We start from the raw sequence: 21,548 nt of genomic DNA, 5'->3' as shown, positions 1-21,548 counted from the left end.
TGTCTGCATAAACTAATAACACACAAAGAATTAAATCTTACCATGTTTCTATTGAACACACCATGTAAACATTCACAGTGCTGGTGGAAAAAGTATGTGATGCTCTGGATTTAATAACTGATGGAACCTCCTTTGGCAGCAATAACTTCAACCAAACGTTTCCTGTAGTTGCAGATCAGACGTGCACAACGGTCAGGAGTAATTCTGGACCATTCCTCTTTACAGAACAGTTTCAGATCAGTAATATTCTTGGCATGTCTGGTGTGAATCGCTTTCTTGAGGTCAGGACTCTGACTGGGCCAATCCAGAAGGTGTATTTTCTTCTGTTTAAGCCATTCTGTTGTTGATTTACTTCTGTGCTTTGGGTTGTTGTCCTTTTGCAACCCCCATCTTCTGTTGAGCTTCAGTTGGTGGACAGATGGCCTTAAGTTCTCCAAAATGTCTTGATAAACTTCGGAATTCATTTTTCTTTCGATGATAGCAATCCGTCCAGGCCCTGACATAGCAAATCAGCCCAAACCATGATGCCCCCTCCACCATACTTCACAGTTGGGATGAGGTTTTGATGTTGGTGTGCTGTGCCTCTTTTTCTCCCCACATAGTGTTGTGTGTTTCTTCCAAACAACTCAACTTCAGTTTCTTCTGTCCACAGAATATTTTGCCAGTACTGCTGTGGAACATCCGAGTGCTCTTATGCAAACTGTAAACGTACAGCAATGGTTTTTTTTGGACAGCAGTGACTTCCTGTGGTATCCTCCCATGAAATCCCTTCTTGTTTAGTGTTTTGTGTATTATAGATTTGCTTTTGTAAGTCTTTAGCAGACACTCTAGGATTCTTCTTCACCTCATTAAGCAGTCTGCGCTGTGCTCTTGCAGTCATCTTTACAGGACGGCCACTCCTAGGGAGAGTAGCAGCATTGCTGAACTTTGATGAACAGTAAGGCTTTTGGAGATACTTTTATAACCTTTCCAGCTTTATGCAAGTCAACAATTCTTAATCGTAGGTCTTCTGAGAGCTCTTTTGAGCGGGACATCACTCACATCAGGCAATGCTTCTTGTGAAAAGCAAACCCAGAACTGCTGGGTGTTTTTTATAGGGCAGCTGTAACCAACACCTCCAATCTCATCTCATTGATTGGACTCCAGTTGGATGACACCTCACTCCAATTAGCTCTTGGAGATGTCATAAGTCTAGGGGTTCACATACTTTTCCACCTGCACTATGAATGTTTCCATGGTGGAATTTAATTCTTTGTGAGTTATTAGTTTAAGCAGACTGTGATTGTCTATTGTTGAGACTTAGATGAAGATCAGATCACATTTTATGACCAATTTGTGCAGAAATCCATATAATTCCAAAGGGTTCACATACTTTTTCTTGCAACTGTATGCTATGCCACTATAGTGAGTGCAGCTCTGAAGTATAATACAGGATATAACTCAGGATCAGTACAGGATAAGTAATGTATGTACACAGTGACCTCACCAGCAGAATAGTGAGTACAGCTCTGGAGTAAGTATAATACAGGATATAACTCAGGATCAGTACAGGATAAGTAATGTAATGTTTGTACACAGTGACCTCACCAGCAGAATAGTGAGTACAGCTCTGGGGTATAATACAGGATATAACTCAGAATCAGTACAGGATAAGTAATGTAATGTATGTACACATTGACCTCACCAGCAGAATAGTGAGTACAGTGCTGGAGTATAATACAGGATATAACTAATGATCATTACAGGATAAGTAATGTAATGTATGTACACAGTGACCTCACCAGCAGAATAGTGAGTACAGCTCTGGAGTATAATACAGGATATAACTCAGGGTCAGTACAGGATAAGTAACGTAATGTATGTACACAGTGACCTTCCCAGCAGAATAGTGAGTACGGCTCTGGAGTATAATACAGGATATAACTAATAGGGCTCTGTACACTGAGGACAAGCAGGACTCTGTACCCTGAGGACAAGCAGGGCTCTGTACACTGAGAACAAGCAGGACTCTGTACCCTGAGGACAAGCAGGGCTCTGTACACTGAGGACAAGCAGGGCTCTGTACACTGAGGACCAGCGGGACTCTGTACACGGAGGACAAGCGGGATTCTGTACACTGAGGACAAGCGGGGCTCTGTACACTGAGGACAAGCGGGGCTCTGTACACTGAGGACAAGCAGGGCTCTGTACACTGAGGACAAGCAGGGCTCTGTACACTGAGGACAATCAGGGCTCTGTACACTGAGGACAATCAGGGCTCTGTACACTGAGGACAAGCGGGGCTCTGTACACTGAGGACAAGCAGGGCTCTGTACACTGAAAACAAGCAGGAGGGTTCTGTACACTGAGGACAAGCAGGAGGGTTCTGTACACTGAGGACAAGCAGGGCTCTTTACACTGAGGACAAGCAGGGCTCTGTACACTGAGGACAAGCAGGGCTCTGTACACTGAGGACAAGCAGGGCTCTGTACACTGAGGACAAGCAGGGCTCTGTACACTGAGGACAAGCAGGGTTCTGTACACTGAGGACAAGCAGGGCTCTGTACACTGAGGACAAGCAGGGCTCTGTACACTGAGGACAAGCAGGGCTCTGTACACTGAGGACAAGCAGGGTTCTGTACACTGAGGACAAGCAGGGCTCTGTACACTGAGGACAAGCAGGGCTCTGTGCACTGTGGACAAGCAGGGCTCTGTACACTGAGGACAAGCAGTGCTCTGTACACTGAGGACAGGGCTTTGTGCAGTGAGGCTCTGTGACACACCCTACGCTCACACATCAGGATGATTGACAAGCCAGGAGCCTGCACAGAGCCCTGCTTGTTCTGCCCTCACTTCCTGTATTTGGACTTGTCATAGAGACACACAGGTAATAGCTGCAGGGACAGCATTTTTTCACCCAAAATATATACGGTACATTTTTTATTCAATGTATATTACAAATACATATAATGAATGGTATTATCTACTTTTTATCAAACATTTTTGACAGGACAGGTGCACTTGATTTAAACTTTTACAAATCTGGATTCTTCAAATATTTAATAAGGACGGACTATTCCATTGTGTGTGTGAGGGGGAATTCTTCATGTAATATTATGTAACTATATTGGGAAGTGATGTTATAGTTACTTCTCTCAGGATAGGGAGGGTTTATGTTTTATCTGCTGCATTTTCTAAATGTAAAAAACGTGCGATTCCCCCCCGAGAATTTTATTTTCAGCTCATGATAAATTCACTGGAAATGAGTTGCCCCCAGAGTAGACGGTTACCTTCACTTAGAGCCTGTAATAAGCTTTCCCTGAGGATCTCCGCAGTCAAATCCATTTGCAGAGTGTTTAACCTCAGCGTAGAAAGTGTCTAATCAGTTGGCGATGGATATATCAAGTAAAAACCAGCATTTTTACCATATTGAGACCGCACAGGCCAAGAGAAACACATAGATCAGACGAGACATATCCTGAAGATTGTGAACATGTTGTCAGATGCATAAAGTCATAAAACACAGTGGGGCATATTTCTCAGTGCACTAGAAGAGTTGCCCGTGTTGCCCGGTCTTCAGACATAAACCTTGTGGCAGAGGAAAAGCAGCAATGACACTCACATCCCATCCTCATATTCTTTCCTCATATCCCGACCTCCTATCCCAAACCTCATATCTCATCCTCATATCCCGACCTCATATTCTTTCCTCATATCCCGACCTCCTATCCCAAACCTCATATCTCATCCTCATATCCCGACCTCATATTCTTTCCTCATATCCCGACCTCCTATCCCAAACCTCATATCTCATCCTCATATCCCAAACTCATATTCTTTCCTCATATCCCGACCTCCTATCCCAAACCTCATATCTCATCCTCATATCCCAAACTCATATTCTTTCCTCATATCCCGACCTCCTATCCCAAACCAAATATCTCATCCTCATATCCCAACCTCAAATTCCGTTATCATATCCTGACCTCTTATCCCAAACCTCATATCTCATCCTCATATCCCAGCCTCATATCCCGACCTCCTATCCCAAACTTCATATCTCATCCTCATATCCCAACTTCATATTCCATTATCATATCCCGACCTCCTATCCCAAACCTCATATCTCATCCTCATATCCCACCCTTATATTTCATCCTCACATCCCGTCCTCAAATTCCATCCTCATATCCCGACCTGATATTCCATCTTCATATCCCGACCTGATATTCCATCTTCATATCCTGTCCAGGTGGGGCTGTGCTGTAATGAAGAGATTGTATGCTGAAAATAGTAGAAGGCTTGGCTTTGTTGGTGGGTCATGGCTTGCATGCTGGTCCGACTCACCCAGAGATGCAAAGTTTGTGGAGTAAGGTGGGACTGGGCTGTGATGAAAAGATTCTGGTCGAAGGACCTGTTATGTGGGTGTATCAGACAAAAATAGTGTTTTCAACCTTTAGCGGAAACAAAAAAGGGCCAAAAATTGAAGGGGTGTTTCTTGCTTTAGAGGTGTGGCTTGTGGGAGGAGTGTAGCTTGCAAGCTAGACTGACAAGCCAAACCACACCTACCAGAAACAGCCAACCCTCACCTATCAGAAACAGCCAACCCTCACCTATCAGAAACAGCCAACCCTCACCTATCAGAAAGAGCCAACCCTCACCTATCAGAAAGAGCCAACCCTCACCTATCAGAAAGAGCCAACCCTCACCTATCAGAAAGAGCCGACCCTCACCTACCAGAAAGAGCTGGCCCTTACCTATCAGAAAAAGCTGACCCTCCCCATTTAGAAAGAGCCGACCCTCACCGATCAGAAAGAGCCAACCCTCACCTATCAGAAAGACCCAACCCTCACCTATCAGAAAGAGCAAACCTTCACCTATCAGAAAGAGCCGACCCTCTCCATTTACAAAGAGCCGACCCTCACCTACCAGAAACAGCCAACCCTGACCTATCAGAAAGAGCTGATCCTCACCTATCAGAAAAAGCTGATCCTCACCTATCAGAAAGAGCCAACCTTCACCTATCAGAAAGAGCCAACCCTCACCTATCAGAAAGAGCCGACCCTCACCTATCAGAAAGAGCCGACCCTCACCTATCAGAAAGATCTGGCCCTTACCTATCAGAAAAAGCTGACCCTCCCCATTTAGAAAGAGCCGACCCACACCTATCAGAAAGAGCCGACCCTCACCTATGAGAAAAAGCCGATCCTCACCTATCAGAAAAAGCCGACCCTCACCTATCAGAAAGAGCTGATCCTCACCTATCAGAAAGAGCTGATCCTCACCTATCAGAAAGAGCTGATCCTCACCTATCAGAAAGAGCCGATCCTCAGCTATCAGAAAGAGCCGATCCTCACCTGTCAGAAAGAGCAGATCCTCACCTATCAGAAAGAGCCGATCCTCACCTATCAGAAAGAGATGATCCTCACCTATCAGAAAGAGCCGATCCTCACCTATCAGAAAGAGCCGATCCTCACCTATCAGAAAGAGCCGATCCTCACCTATCAGAAAGAGCCGATCCTCACCTATCAGAAAGAGCCGATCCTCACCTATCAGAAAAAGCCGACCCTCACCTATCAGAAAAAGCCGACCCTCACTTATCAGAAAGAGATCAGCTGACCCGACTCTGCCCTCTCTCCTAGCTGAAAGTTAGTAATGTCTCAGCAGCTCCCTAGCTCCTCACTCTCTCCTGACAGGAAGTTGTGTAGTCCTACCTTCATCACCATCCCCGCTGTCATATACACATACACATCTTTATTGAGACATTTAGGGAAGAATGAGGTGTGGTTGCAACATGTTGCCTTGTGATCAATGAGGCCTCAGAAAGGAGCAGACAGGGAATGATTACAGCAGGTGCTGAAGAATCAAGCAATAGTCTGCTCCGTACTGAGATGTTCTGCAGATGCTCGGGGGGGGGGGGGGGGACTGAGAAGAGTGCAGGGTGGGAGATCTGTGAAAAAGAACTGAGGGAACGCAATGCATTCTGGGAATTGTAGTACTGCGCATCTGCTGAACCAGAAAGTAGTAAAAGGAAATGGTAAAGGACAGGATTACATCCCTAGAAAACAAATAGAGTTTTGGTGATTTCAGAACTGGGGCAGACAGGTAAGCAATGCTATATGCTTCTGCTGAATTTTTACATTAAGTCGGAGTACCCCTTTAATGCACATAAGCATCAGGTCCTCCAGAGCAAGTAATGCTATTTGTAGCTTCTCTCCACTTAGACCAGTGGTTCTCAAACAGGGTGCCTACGGCTGTTGCAAAACTACAACTTCCAGCATGCCCGGACAGCCAAAGGCTGTCCGGGCATGCTGGGAGTTGTAGTTTTGCAACAGCCAGAGGCACCCTGGTTGGGAAACACTGACTTAGAAAATAGGTTTTCTAAATGAGGCGCCCCATTATCTGGGCACAGTTACTTGTAGATAATACATATGATTCCTATGGGTCATCTAAATGATCTATCTTGTACAATAAACTCCTCTTGAGGTGGCGTTCCCCTTTAAAGATCCACAATCCCTTCTCCGGCTCCCTTAATTCTTAGTTAACTGCCAATTAGTTAAATTAATCTTCCGATATTTGGATTTGTCTGAAATATTTTTCTTTGGCTCTTCTGGCAGCGGTCTCCAGATAACTCATTATTTCACTAAGCATGTTCATTACACTTGATATATTACGATCTCCCGGCATCGCGTAGCATCATGTAAGTCGGGCAAATTGTAACAGATTAATGGAAGTCTGGGCATGGCCAAGATATTACTTACATTGGAAGGAGGATTTAATTGCCCGTGATAAGATTTAGTACGATATGTTTACAACTGTAAAAACGTGTTGGTGCCATCGCATTGGTTGTCTGAAAGTAGGGGAATTCCACAACGAATGCATTGTTATCTTGTATTGTGAAGATATGTATTATATTAGTGGTCTCCAAACTGAACCCTTTTAGCAGTTGCAAAACTACAACTCCCAGCATGCTCAGTTAGCCGATGACTGTGAAATACATTGGTGCCATCATATTGATTGTCTGAGAGTAGGGGAATTCCACAACTACCGCATTGTTATCTTGTATTGTGAAGATATCTATTATATTAGTGGTCTCCAAACTGAACCCTTTTAGCAGTTGCAAAACTACAACTCCCAGCATGCTCAGTTAGCCGATGACTGTGAAATACGTTGGTGCCATCACATTGGTTGTTTGAGAGTAGGGGGACTTTATTAGTAGTTTCCAAACTTGGCAATTCCAGCTCTTAAGGTTCTAAAACTCCCAGCATACCCGGATAGCCGTTGGCTGTGAAACGGGTTGGTGCCAATCGTATCTGTTTTTTGAGAGTAGGGGAATTCCACAACTATGACATTGTTATCTTGTATTGTGAAGAGATGTACTATATCAGTGGTCTCCAAACTGTGACTTTATTAGTAGTTTCCAAACTGGGCACTTCCAGCTCTTATGGAAGTAAAACTCCCAGCATACCCGGATAGCCGTTGGCTGTGAAACGGGTTGGTGCCAATCGTATTGTTTGTTTGACAGTAGGGGAATTCCACAACTCTGACATTTGTTATCTTGTATTGTGAAGAGATGTACTATTTCAGTGGTCTCCAAATTGTGTCCATTTAGCTGTTTCAAAACTACAACTTCCAGCATGCTCGGCTAGCTGATGACTGTGAAATACATTGGTGCCATCACATTGGTTGTCTGTGGGGAATTCCACAACTACTGCTTTGTCATCTTGTGTAGTGAAGTGTAACAGCGGTCAATGGGATTCAGGTCTGGGGAACGGGCCAGTCCATAGCATCAATGCCTTCCTCTTGCAGGAACTGCTGACACACTCCAGCCAGATGAGGTCTAGTATTGTCTTGCATTAGGAGGAACCCAGGGCATATGGTCTCACAAGGGGTCTGAGGATTTCATCTCTGAACCTAATGGCAGTCAGGCTACCTCGGGCAAGCACATGAAGGGCTGTGCGGCGCCCCAAAGAAATGCCACCCCACACCATTACTGACCCACCGCCAAACCGGTCATGCTGAAGGATGTTGCAGGCAGCAGAACATTCTCCACGGCGTCTCCAGACTCTGTTATGTCTGTCACATGTGCTCAGTGTGAACCTGCTTTCATCAGTGAAGAGCACAGGGCACCAGAGGCGAATTTGCCAAGCTTGGTGTTCTCTGGCAAATGCCAAACATCCAGCATGGTGTTGGGCTCTAAGCACAACCCCCACCTGTGGACGTCGGGCCCTCATACCCCCCTCATTGAGTCTGTTTCTGACTGTTTGAGTGGACACATGCACATTTGTGACCTGCTGGAGGTCATTTTGCAGGGCTCTGGCAGTGCTCCTCCTGCTCCTCCTTGCACAAAGGCGGAGGTAGCGGTCCTGCTGCTGGGTTGTTGCCCTCCTACGGCCTCCTCCACGTCCCCTGATGTACTGACCTGTCTCCTGGTAGCGCCTCCATGCTCTGGACACTACACTGACAGACACAGCAAACCTTCTTGCCACAGCTCACATTGATGTGCCATCCTGGATGAGCTGCACTACCTGAGCCACTTGTGTGGGTTGTAGACTCTGTCTAATGCTACCACTAGAGTGAAAGCACCGCCAGCATTCAAAAGTGACCACAACATCAGCCAGGAAGCATAGGAACTGAGAAGTGGTCACCACCTGCAGAACCACTCCTTTATTGGGGGTGTCCTGCTAATTGCCTATAATTTCCACCTGTTGTCTGTTCCATGTGAAATTGATTGTCAATCAGTGTTCTTCCTGAGTGGACAGTGGGATTTCCCACAAGTGTGAGTGACTTGGAGTTACAATGTGTTGTGTAAGTGTTCCATTTTTTTTTTTGAGCACTGAAGTGAAACAAATCCGTACAAGATTAATAATAGAGAATCTTAATTGATGTACAAACATATACATAAAATTCATAAAAAGCAGGAAGGCAGTGGGTACCCAGAATGCACAGGCAGATCGTTGCGAGGTGGACGCGATCATATAAACGCCATGATGCGGGTGGCTGTCTGGAAATGTATCATGGTGGGTATCAGCACCAAATGGGGGATTTAACTAACCAGATAAGGCCCAAAAATATATCTAGGGTATCTATACAGGTATGTGCCACAAGGCTATGGAAATGAGTATTTGGTGCTGAAACCCACCATGATACATTTCCAGACAGCCACCTGCATCATGGTGTTTATATGATCGCAACCACCTCGCAACAATCTGCCTGTGCATTCTGGGTACCCACTGCCTTTCTGCTTTTTATGACTTTTATGTATATGTTTGTACATGTATTTGTCCTTGTTTTTTGGTGATTCTATGTTAAATTGACCAGTTGAGAGGGGTTCTCCGATAGCCTTCATTCTTTTGGGTAACGTATATTAGTAGTTTCGAAACTAGGCACTTTGAGCTCTTAAAGGGGTACTCCGCCCCAAAGGATAGGGGATAAGATGTCAGATCGCCGGGGTCCCGCTGCAGCACCGCGCTATTATTACTGCACAGAGCGAGTTCACTCCGTGCGTAATGACGGGTAATACAGGGGCCGGAGCATCGTTACGTCACGACTCCGCCCCTTGTGATGTCACAGCCCGCCCCCTCAATACAAGTCTATGGGAGGGGGCGTGGCAGTCGTCACGCCCCCGCCACAGACTTGAATTAAGGGGCGGGACGTGATGTCCCGAGGGGCGGAGCCATGACGTCACGCAGCTCCTTCCTCTGTATCGCCCTTCATTACGCACAGAGCGAACTCGCTCTGAGCAGTAATAATAGCGCGGTGCCGCAGCGGAGATCCCGGCGATCTGACATCTTATCCCCTATCCTTTGGATAGGGGATAAGATGTCTAGGGGCGGAGTACCCCTCTAAGGAACTAAAACTCCCAGCATACCCGGATAGTCGTTGTCTGTGAAACGCGTTGGTGCCAAATTTGTTCTTTGACAGTAGACGAATTGCACATCTATGACCTTGTCATCTTGTGTGGCGAAGTGTAATAGGGGCATCTTTTTTGGAAGGTCCTCAAGATCTACTATATCAGTGGTCTGTGCTGTTTTAAAACCATAACTCCCAGCATGCCCGTACAGCCATAAATGCTGCTATTGGATGAGTTGTCTGCCAGTAGGGGAATTCCACAACTACTGCATTGTCACCTTGTGTGGCGAAGTGTAATAGGGGCATCTTTTTTGGAAGGTCCCCAAGATCTACTATATCAGTGGTCTGTGCTTTTTCAAAACCATAACTCCCAGCATGCCCGGACAGCCATAGATGCTGCTATTGGATGAGTTGTCTGCCAGTAGGGGAATTCCACAACTACTGCATTGTCACCTTGTGTGGTGAAGTGTAATAGGGGCAACCTTTTTTGGAAGGTCCCCAAGATCTACTATATCAGTGATCTGTGCTGTTTCAAAACTATAACTCACCGCATGCCCGGGCAGCCATAGATGCTGCTATTGGATTAGTTGTCTGCCAGTAGGGGAATTCCACAACTACTGCATTGTCACCTTGTGTGGCGAAGTGTAATAGGGGCATCTTTTTTGGAAGGTCCCCAAGATCTACTATATCAGTGGTCTGTGCTTTTTCAAAACCATAACTCCCAGCATGCCCGGACAGCCATAGATGCTGCTATTGGATGAGTTGTCTGCCAGTAGGGGAATTCCACAACTACTGCATTGTCACCTTGTGTGGCGAAGTGAAATAGGGGCAACCTTTTTGGAGGTCTCCAAGATCTACTATATCAGTGGTCTGTGCTTTTTCAAAACCATAACTCCCAGCATGCCCGTACAGCCATAGATGCTGCTATTGGATGAGTTGTCTGCCAGTAGGGGAATTCCACAACTACTGCATTGTCACCTTGTGTGGCGAAGTGAAATAGGGGCAACCTTTTTGGAGGTCTCCAAGATCTACTATATCAGTCGTCTGTGCTGTTTCAAAACTATAACTCACCGCATGCCCGGGCAGCCATAGATGCTGCTATTGGATGAGTTGTCTGCCAGTAGGGGAATTCCACAACTACTGAATTGTCACCTTGTGTGGTGAAATCTAATATTTTGAGGGCTGAAATGTAAAGTAAAAAAAAAAATCTGGAACTTTTGAGGGATTTAATTAAGATGCCGTTCACTTTGCTCTTTATTTAACAGGTCAGGACAATTACAGCAATACTCAATTTATATATATTGTTTTGTTTTGTTTTACTACATTAATCTGCTTACTTCTAATGAATAATTCTAATTAATATGTTTTAAAAAAATGAATATATATATATATATATTTTTATTCTGAAATGCGATGTCACCAAAAATGAGTCGTTCTTGTATTTAGTATATATTTTTTCATTTACGTTGCTTACCATGTGGGATTAATAACATTATATTTTTATAGTGTGGACATTTTTTGTTTGTTTTGTTTTTTGGATTTTTTATTTTTATTTAAAAAAAATTATAATTAGAAGGGAGTAATGCATTTTTTATGGTATACAGTGTATACCATATTACTATTTGCCACAGCTGTATACTGTATACTATACTACTGTATACTGTATATTACTATATACCATACTACAATATATAATACTACTGTACATATATATATATATATATATATATATATATATATACTGTACATATACTGTATACCATACTACTATATACCATATTACTGTATAATGTATACCATTCCACTGTATTCTGTATACCATACCACTATATACTATAATACTGTATACCAAACTAATGTATACTGTAAACCATACTACTGTATATTGTTTCCAATACTGCTGTATATACTGTATACCATACAACTGTATATTGCAAAACATGACATTTTACATTACATTTTATTGTGTCCTCATCTGGTTATACATATAGGGGGGGGGGGGGGCATTTTTCATTGTGTTTATCCTTTTTTTTCCCCGTTTAATTTTGGCGCTATTTTGGTGCAAGTGTCTTTTTATTTTTTTGTGCCTTTTTTGCGCCTTTTGGTTTACACATTTCTGCTGATTTTGAGTAGTGTTGATCAGGAATATTCGCAATGCAAATTTTTATCGCGAATATCGGCACTTCACGATTTCGCAAATATTTAGAATGTAGTATTATATATTTGTAATGACGAATATTCGGGGGTTTTTTGTTTGTTTTTCACATGCTAATTTTTAGGCAAATTTTCGCATGGGGAAAAGAGTGAACGAACGTAGCGAATATGCAAATTTTGCGAACATGGGACAAATAATCGTCAATATATTTAGCAAATTATCGCGAATACGAATATGGCCCCTGTTGCTCATCACTAATTTTGAGTTGTAATCCATGGATTTTGGAAATACGCATGATATGGACGGGTTTTGTGAACTGTGCCTTTTTGTGAAAAGGCGCAAAAAAGGCACACAGAAAAGTCTCTATAACTACACCAGCCCAGACTTAACTTTTTGGTGTTTGTGAAGAGAGAAATTTCCAAAAATGTGACCTGCACAAAATGTATCAAAAGCTCAGTGACCCTTTTAATAAATTTGGCGCTCCTACACATTACAGCACACAAAAAAAGGTGCCGAAAAATGCTTTACTTACACCTACAATGATGTATGAATAGACTGAAAGTATTTTAGGTTACTTTACCATGAATCAGTCAACACTATCCTTGGTCGCCATCTAATGGCCAAACTGAAAAATACACTTTTGTATCTTTTTCATGTTGAATTACTCATGATTGTGCTAGATGTTTCTGGATTTAAAGGGGTACACCGCTCCTAGACATGCTCACCCTGCTTAATCCGGCGTTCGTTTAGAGCGTCGGGTGCAGCTCCGGAGCCTCGCGACTTCACGGCCACGCCCCCTCAATGCAAGTCTATGGGAGGGGGCGTGACGGCTGTCACACCCCCTCCCATAGACTTGCATTGAGGGGGCGTGACCATGACGTCACGAGCAGGGCGTGCCCCGCATAGCCAGTCATCCGGCTTGGAGCGCAGTTCGCTCCGTGCACCGGATGTCTGGGATGCCACAGCCGAGATCGGATAAAGGATAAGATGTCTAGGGGCGGAGGAGTACCCCTTTAAAGGGGTACTCTGGAGGAAAACTTTTTTTTTTTTTATAATCAACTGGTGCCATAAAGTTAAACAGATTTGTAAATTACGTCTATTAAAAAATCTTAATCCTTCCAGTACTTATTAGCTGCTGAATACTATTTTCTTTTTGGAACACAGAGCTCTCTGCTGACATCACGAGCACAGTGCTCTCTGCTGACATCTCTGTCCATTTTAAGAACTGTAGGAGTAGGAGAAAAATCCCCATAGAAAACAAATGCTGCTCTGGACAGTTCCTAAAATGGACAGAGATGTCAGCAGAGAGCACTGTGGTCATGATGTCAGCAGAGAGCTCTGTGTTCAAAAAAGAAAAGAATTTCCTCTGTAGTCTTTAGCAGCTAATAAGTACTGGAAGGATTAAGATTTTTTTCAGAGAAGTAATTTACAAATCTGTTTTTTATGGCACCAGTTAATTTAAAAAAAGAAAATAAAAATGAGTTTTCCACCGGAGTACCCCTTTAAGAGGGTTTTCCAGCCTCAAGATTCGACTCCTGGCACCCCCACCTGTCTACTGTTTAAAGGGGTACTCCCGTTGATTTTTCAATCAACTGGTGCCAGAATGTTTGGAAAACACTTCTATTAAAAAATCTTAATCCTTCCAGTACTTTTTAGGGGCTGTATACTAAAGAGAAATCCAAAAAAGAAATGCATTTCCTGTGATGTCCTGACCACAGTGCTCTCTGCTGACCTCTGCTGTCCATTTTAGGAACTGTCCAGAGAAGCATATGTTTGCTATGGGGATTTTCTCCAGTTCCTAAAATGGACAGCAGAGGTCAGCAGAGAGCACTGTGGTCAGGACATCACAGGAAATGCATTTCTTTTTTGGATTCCTCTTTAGTATACAGCCCCTAAAAAGTACTGGAAGGATTAAGATTTTTTAATAGAAGTGATTTACAAATCTGTTTAACTTGCTGGCGCCAGTTGATTTAAAAAAAAAAAAAATTTCCACGGGAGTACCCCTTTAAGTGACTGTGGTTCTGGTGCACGCGCTGTAGCCTCTTCAGTGTTTGCCTTTGCCTGTCCTTGCGTCACTTCTTTATTATGTCGTTTATGTAATAGTAACAATTGTTTTCTGTTCTTTCTAGATACATTCGAACCATGTACCTGGGCATTCAGAGCCAGAGGCAGAAAGAACATCAACGTCGGTTTTATTGGGCTATGATGTATGAATATGCAGATGTCAACATGTTACGCCTCCTGGAGACCTTCCTAGAGAGCGCCCCCCAACTGGTGCTACAACTCTGCATAATGATACAGAAAAACCGTGCGGACACACTTCCATGTAAGTAGATTCCGTTACAGTAGGTATCATCAGGGATGACGACTATTTCTAGTGGAACAAGATTTGGGGGTTGGTTCCTCCCTGAAAAAGCAGCAATTGTAAAAATAATAATAATAATAATAAATAAATAAATAAATAAAAACTACATCAAAAATAATATTTCCCCAAGTGCAGGTTTGGATTCCCTACTTCCATGGGTTGCATTCATTTTGGAGGGAAATTAAAGGGGTTATACAGGAAAAAACTTTTTTTTTTTATATATCAACTGGCTCCAGAAAGTTAAACAGATTTGTAAATGACTTCTATTAAAAAATCTTATTCCTTCCAATAATTATCAGCTGCTGAAGTTGAGTTGTTCTTTTCTGTCTGGAAACAGTGCTCTATGCTGACATCTCTGCTTGTCTCAGGAACTGCACAGAGTAGAAGAGGTTTGCTATGGGGATTTGCTTCTACTCTGGACAATTCCCGAGACAGGTGTCATCAGAGAGCACTTAGACAGAAAAGAACAACTCAACTTCAGCAGCTCATAAGTACTGAAAGGATTAAAGGGGTTATCCAGGAAAATACTTTTTTTTATATATATCAACTGGCTCCAGAAAGTTAAACAGATTTGTAAATTACTTCTATTAAAAAATCTTAATCCTTTCAGTACTTATGAGCTTCTGAAGTTAAGGTTGTTCTTTTCTGTCTAAGTCCTCTCTGATGACGCATGTCTCGGGAACTGCCCAGTTTAGAAGCAAATCCCCATAGCAAACCTCTTCTACTCTGTGCAGTTCCCGAGACAGGTGTTATCAGGGAGGATTTAGACAGAAAAGAACAACCTTAACTTCAGAAGCTCATAAGTACTGAAAGGATTAAGATTTTTTAATAGAAGTAATTTACAAATCTGTTTAACTTTCTGGAGCCAGTTGATATTTATATATTAAAAAAAAAGTTTTTTCCTGGAATACCCCTTTTAAGATTTTTTTTCCTGTTTTTTTCCTGGATAACCCCTTTAATTCCAAAACTGACCACACTGAAGGAGATAATCTGGCGAATTTTAAGGATTAAAAAAAAAATATATATATATATATATATATATATATATATATATATATATATATATTGTAATATAGTGCCGCATGGGCTATTATTAGAGAATGTAGAGGTTGTTATGTATGCCTTGTGCTTACCCGTTTCAGATTATGTGGCAGGCATGGGGTTTTTAGCCATACTGATTGCAATTCCATCGCTGAAATGATTTCCTAATGCTGCCCAAGTTTTTTTTTTTAATCCTCTGACTACAGGGGAGTTGTATAACTACTATATATCTGGATCCCAAAGAAATAGCAGAAACAGTATACAGATAGAGCTGGAGGGGAAGTGTATAACTACTTTATATCCTGATCCCATAGAGATAGCAGCAGTATACAGATAGAGCTGGAGAGGAGAGGTATAACTACTATATATCCTGATCCCATAGAGATAGCTACAGCAGTATACAGATAGAGCTGGAGAGGAGAGGTATAACTACTATATATCCTGATCCCATAAAGATGGCAGCAGCAGTATACAGATAGAGCTGGAAGGGAGGTGTATAACTACTATATATCCTGATCCCATAGAGATAGCTGCAGCAGTATACAGATAGAGCTGGAAGGGAGGTGTATAACTACTATATATCCTGATCCCGTAGAGATAGCCACAGCAGTATACAGATAGAGCTGGAGAGGAGAGGTATAACTACTATATATCCTGATCCCATAGAGATAGCTGCAGCAGTATACAGACAGAGCTGGAGGGGAGGTGTATAACTACTATATATCCTGATCCCATAAAGATGGCAGCAGCAGTATACAGATAGAGCTTGGAGAAGAGGGGTCTGCGAGTTATGAGGAGGGATCTGATAGGTGATGATGGGATTGTCCCACCTTGCTAGTACCCAAAGCAGGAAAGATTCATTATTTGCTTAACTCCAACATGCTGCAGGGCTGCTCCAGAGGCGGAGACGTGATGTCACACCACTCCCCCTCCATTCATGTCTATGGGAGGGGGCGTGACGTTACGAGGGTGCTGCACGGAGATTGGGGGGATAGGGAATAAGATGTCTACCTAAGGCCGGAATACCCCTTTAATCCTCCGATTATTATTTCCCACATTGTGGTTTCTGGGGTGCAGGAGCTGGCATTTGTGATGAATTGAGGTGCACACAAAACTAAACTGATCAGAAACCAACCAATATGTGACCTTTTTTTCTAATCTTCTATTTTACTACTACTTATATTATCAAATAGTCCCGAAATCTTGCAGTTTTCTTTTTGGCCACTAGGGCCTAAAACTTAGGCTTCCTGTTCGGTCTGTGATGATAAGGAAAGAAAGTGATCTGTACAGTATTTACAGATGACACCAGTAGATAGAGAAGACAACAGATGAAGCTCACAGCTCAGCCTCCCGCTCCCTATGAAATGATCTCTGTAAAGGTCATAGAGTATGCCCAGATGTTTTTCCCATTCACGTGAATGTGACAACTCCAGATCATGTCAATAGGGCTTGCTGTAAAGCATATCTCTAAATGCTGTTAACAATAGATCAAGTAAGATCGCAGTCCCTATAGTACTGTAAAGAAAAATGAAATAAAAACAAATACAATGAGAAAATAGAAACTCTATTGGTACAGCGAACCGTAGGCTATGGGTTGCTCCATTGAAACAGTTAAATGAGCGCCATCAGAGTGATCTCCGATGTCGGTCATTGTCGGCTGCAGATAGCAGCCAACACTTGCCGGTTATGGCATTGGCTGGCTCCCAAGCTTGTGGCATACACGTAATTGTACGTCATGGGACGGGAAATGGTTAAACTCTATGGGCTGGTCAGTACAGTAAAAAAAAAAAAAAGAGACAGCCGAGGATGTGTTGCAGTCGGCACCAAGTCCAGACCTGGACTTTTCTTGTCTCCTCTGTGTCTCCCCCCACTTCTGACAACAGGGGGCGCTGCCTGAAGCTACTAATTCAAGTGACCTCAGGGTAAGGAGTAACTTTTTTATCCTGGGATAACCCTTTAAGGTCAGCTACACTTTTAGACTTAAAGACAGAGAGCTACACAAATGTATGGCCACCTCACTACCCGTTTTCAGTCGGATAACATCAATGTCCTTAACCCCTTAAGACCAGGCCATTTTACACCTTAAGGACCAGAGCATTTTTTGCACATCTGACCACTGTCACTTTAAACATTAATAACTCTGGGATGCTTTTAGTTATCATTCTGATTCCGAGATTGTTTTTTTGTGACATATTCTACTTTAACATAGTGGTAAAATTTTATGGTAACTTGCATCCTTTTTTGGTGAAAAATCCCCAAATTTGATGAAAAATATGAAAATTTAGCATTTTTCTAACTTTGAAGCTCTCTGCTTGTAAGGAAAATGGATATTCCAAATATTTTTTTTTGGTTCACATAAACAATATGTCCACTTTATGTTTGCATCATAAAATTGATCAGTTTTTACTTTTGGAAGACACCAGAGGGCTTCAAAGTTCAGCAGCAATTTTGACATTTTTCACAAAATTTTCAAACTCACAATTTTTCAGGGACCAGTTCAGTTTTGAAGTGGATTTGAAGGGTCTTCATATTAGAAATACCCCATAAATTACCCCATTATAAAAACTACACCCCCTAAAGTATTCAAAATGACATTCAGTAAGTGTATTAACCCTTTAGGTGTTTCACAGGAATAGCAGCAAAGTGAAGGAGAAAATTCAAAATCTTTTTTTTACACTCGCATGTTCTTGTAGACCCAATTTTTGAATTTTTGCAAGGGGTAAAAAGGAGAAAATTTTTACTTGTATTTGTAGCCCAATTTCTCTCGAGTAAGCACATACCTCATATGTCTATGTAAAGTGTTCATTGGGCGCAGTAGAGGGCTCAGAAGGGAAGGAGCAACAAATGTTTTTTGGGGGGCATGTCACCTTTAGGAAGCCCCTATGTTGCCAGGACAGCAAAAAAAAAAACACATGGCATACCATTTTGGAAACTAGACCCCTCAGGGAACGTAACAAGGGGTAAAGTGAACCTTAATACCCCACAGGTGTTTCACGACTTTTGCATATGTAAAAAAATAATAATAATTTTTTACCTAAAATGCTTGCTTTCCCAAAAATTTTACATTTTTAAAAAGGGTAATAGCAGAAAATACCCCCCCAAAATTTGAAGCCCAATTTCTCCTGATTCAGAAAACACCCCATATGGTAGGTGAAAAGTGCTCTGCTGGCGCACTACAGGTCTCAGAAGAGAAGGAGTCACATTTGGCTTTTTGAAAGCAAATTTTGCTCGGGGGGGCATGCCGCATTTAGGAAGCCCCTATGGTGCCAGAACAGCAAAAAAAAAAACCCACATGGCATACTAGACCCCTCGGGGAACGTAACAAGGGGTAAAGTGAACCTTTATACCCCACAGGTGTTTCACGATTTTTGCATATGTAATAAAAAAACAAGAATTTTTACCTTAAATGCTTGGTTTCCCAAAAATGTTACATTTTTAAAAAGGGTAAAAGCAGAAAATACCCCCCAAAATTTGTAACACAATTTCTCCCGAGTACGGCGATACCCCATATGTGACCCTAAACTGTTGCCTTGAAATACGACAGGGCTCCAAAGTGAGAGCGCCATGCGCATTTGAGGCCTAAATTAGTGATTTGCATAGGGGTGGACATGGGGGTATTCTACGCCAGTGATTCCCAAACAGGGTGCCTCCAGCTGTTGTAAAACTCCCAGCATGCCTGGACAGTCAGTAGCTATCTGGCAATACTGGGAGTAGTTGTTTTGCAACAGCTGGATGTACACTTTGGCTGTTTTGGAAACAGTGGCGTACCAGACATTTTCATTTTTATTGGGGAGGGGAGGGGGGCTGTGTAGGGGTATGTGTATATGTAGTGTTTTTTACTTTTCATTTTATTTTGTGTTAGTGTAGTGTTTTTAGGGTACAGTCACACGGGCGGGGGTTCACAGTAGTTTCTCGCTGGCAGTTTGAGCTGCGGCAGAAAATTTGCCACAGCTCAAACTTGCAGCCGGATACTTACTGTAAACCTCCGCCCATGTGAGTGTACCCTGTACGTTCACATTGGGGGGGGGGGAAATACCTCCAGCTGTTGCAAAACTACAACTCCCAGCATGTACGGTCTATCAGTGCATGCTGGGAGTTGTAGTTTTGCAACAGTTGGAGGCACACTGGTTGTGAAACACCGAGTTTGGTAACAAACTCAGTGTTTTGCAACCAGTGTGCCTTCAGCTGTTGCAAAAGCTACAACCCCCAGCATGTACGGACAGTGGAAGGGCATGCTGGGACTTGTAGTTATGCAACAGCTGGAGGCATACTACTTTGGCTGGGGTTTGTAGTTATGCAACAGCTGGAGACACACTGGTTTGCTACCTAACTCAGTGTTTCACAACCAGTGTGCCTTCAGCTGTTGCAAAACTACAACTCTCAGCAGTCACCGACAGCCAACGGGCATGCTGGGAGTTGTAGTTATGCAACCAGCAGATGCACCACTACAACTCCCAGCATGCACTTTAGCTGATTGTGCAAGCTGGGAGTTGTAGTTATACAACAGCTGAAGGTACACTTTTCCATAGAAAAAATGTGCCTCCAGCTGTTGCAAAACTATAAGTCCCAGCATGCCCATAAGGGAATGCTGGGAGTTGTGGTGGTCTGCCTCCTGCTGTTGCATAACTACAGCTCCCAGCATGCCCTTTTTGCATGCTGGGAGCTGTTGCTAAGCAACAGCAGGAGGCTGTCACTCACCCAACTGCCGCTCCACTGCTGCTCAGTCCCTCTCCGCCGCTCCTGGGGTCCCGATCCCAACATTGATGCTGGGTCTCCAGCTCCCGGGGTCTTCTTCCCGCACCCGCTCACGGGAGTGACACCCGCAGCAGGTGCCCTGATTGGTCGGCCGGTAAACCGGCCGACGAATCAGGGCAATCGTGAGGTGGCACCAGTGCCACCTCACCCCTGCTGGCTATGGCTGTTTGGGGCCATCAGAGACGGCCAGTAATTACGGGTCACTGGAGACCCGATTGACCCGGAATCCGCCGCAGATCGCTGGGCGATATGCCGCGATGCCTGCTGAACGATTTCAGGCTAGCGGCGGGGGGCGATAATGGACAGGACGTACTCCTACGTCCTCGGTCCTTAAGGACTCGGAAACGGGGGCGTAGGAGTACGTCCATTGTCCTTAAGGGGTTAAAGGGGTAGTCCAGGATTTTTTTTATTTGACTATGCTGCAGGGGCTGTAAAGTTAGTGTAGTTCATAATATAGTGTCTGTACCTGTGTGTGACGGTTTTCTCACAATTCTGTGATTTTTGCCCCAATATTTATTTTTAACAGCATACAAAATTACTCATGTCTCGGCTTTTCCCAGGTGGCAGTGTTTCGAGACGGAACATCACTAGTCAGGTGATGACAGGGAGCCTGTCTGCTTCAAGGGGTGGAGCCAACTGTAGGCACCCTGGTTAGAAAACACTGGTCTTTTGAATGGAATGCAACTTATTTGTGTTTCAATGGGTGGGGTGGCTGATGTGTGGGAGGGAGGAAAATGACCTCATAATTACAAACAAGGAACTATAGGATGTGTTGTTTTAGAAAGAAATCCAGCAGGAAATACCCAAAAGCTAGCCTTAGTGTTATGATAACCTCACAACATAGCCATTTAGTCCCCAAGACAAGCGCAGATCCTTCCTAAGCATATCCATTACTGTCTGTCAGGTACGTACTAAAGTCACCTTATGGTGGAGAACCCCTTTAATTTCCTGAGAAGTGAGGTTCCTAAGTAAGGATCGTATAAACCAGCCATGTAAATAGTGGACAAGGGTGTAAAATGCTGGATGGATTCGATTGGACGAACTGGCCGGTATAGGGTGACTGGTTGATGCTCTGTAAGGTACTCAAGATGGTGAAGGTGCTGGAGTCCCCACATGCCTTCCCTATATTACAATCCTCTACATTTAAAGGGGTATTCAAGGAAAAAACTTTTTTTTTATATCAACTGACTCCAGAAAGTTAAACAGATTTGTAAATGACTTCTGTTAAAAAATCTTAATCCTTCCAATAATAATCAGCTGCTGAAGTTGAGTTGTTCTTTTCTGTCTGGCAACAGTGCTCTCTGCTGACATCTCTGCTTGTCTCGGAAACTGCACATAGTAGAAGAGATTAGCTATGGGGATTTGCTTCTACTCTAGACAGTTCCCGAGATAGGTGTCATC

At 43.3% G+C, this 21,548-nt stretch overlaps 1 protein-coding gene across 1 annotated transcript in view; it reads left to right on the top strand.

Annotated features, from left to right (window-relative positions):
• The window catches only part of XKR6 (XK related 6), a 269,421-nt gene that overhangs the window by 237,750 nt on the left and 10,123 nt on the right, over nt 1-21,548 (top strand). Inside the window, exon 2 of the mRNA XM_056563836.1 lies at nt 14,116-14,312. Within this exon, the coding sequence (XP_056419811.1) occupies nt 14,116-14,312 (197 nt within the window). The remainder of the gene's footprint in view (nt 1-14,115; nt 14,313-21,548) is intronic.

This window comes from Hyla sarda, chromosome 3, assembly GCF_029499605.1.
Source record: "Hyla sarda isolate aHylSar1 chromosome 3, aHylSar1.hap1, whole genome shotgun sequence".
NCBI lineage: Eukaryota > Metazoa > Chordata > Amphibia > Anura > Hylidae > Hyla > Hyla sarda.
Note: the sequence above shows the minus strand (reverse complement) of the source record. Positions and strands in the feature narration are given on the sequence as shown.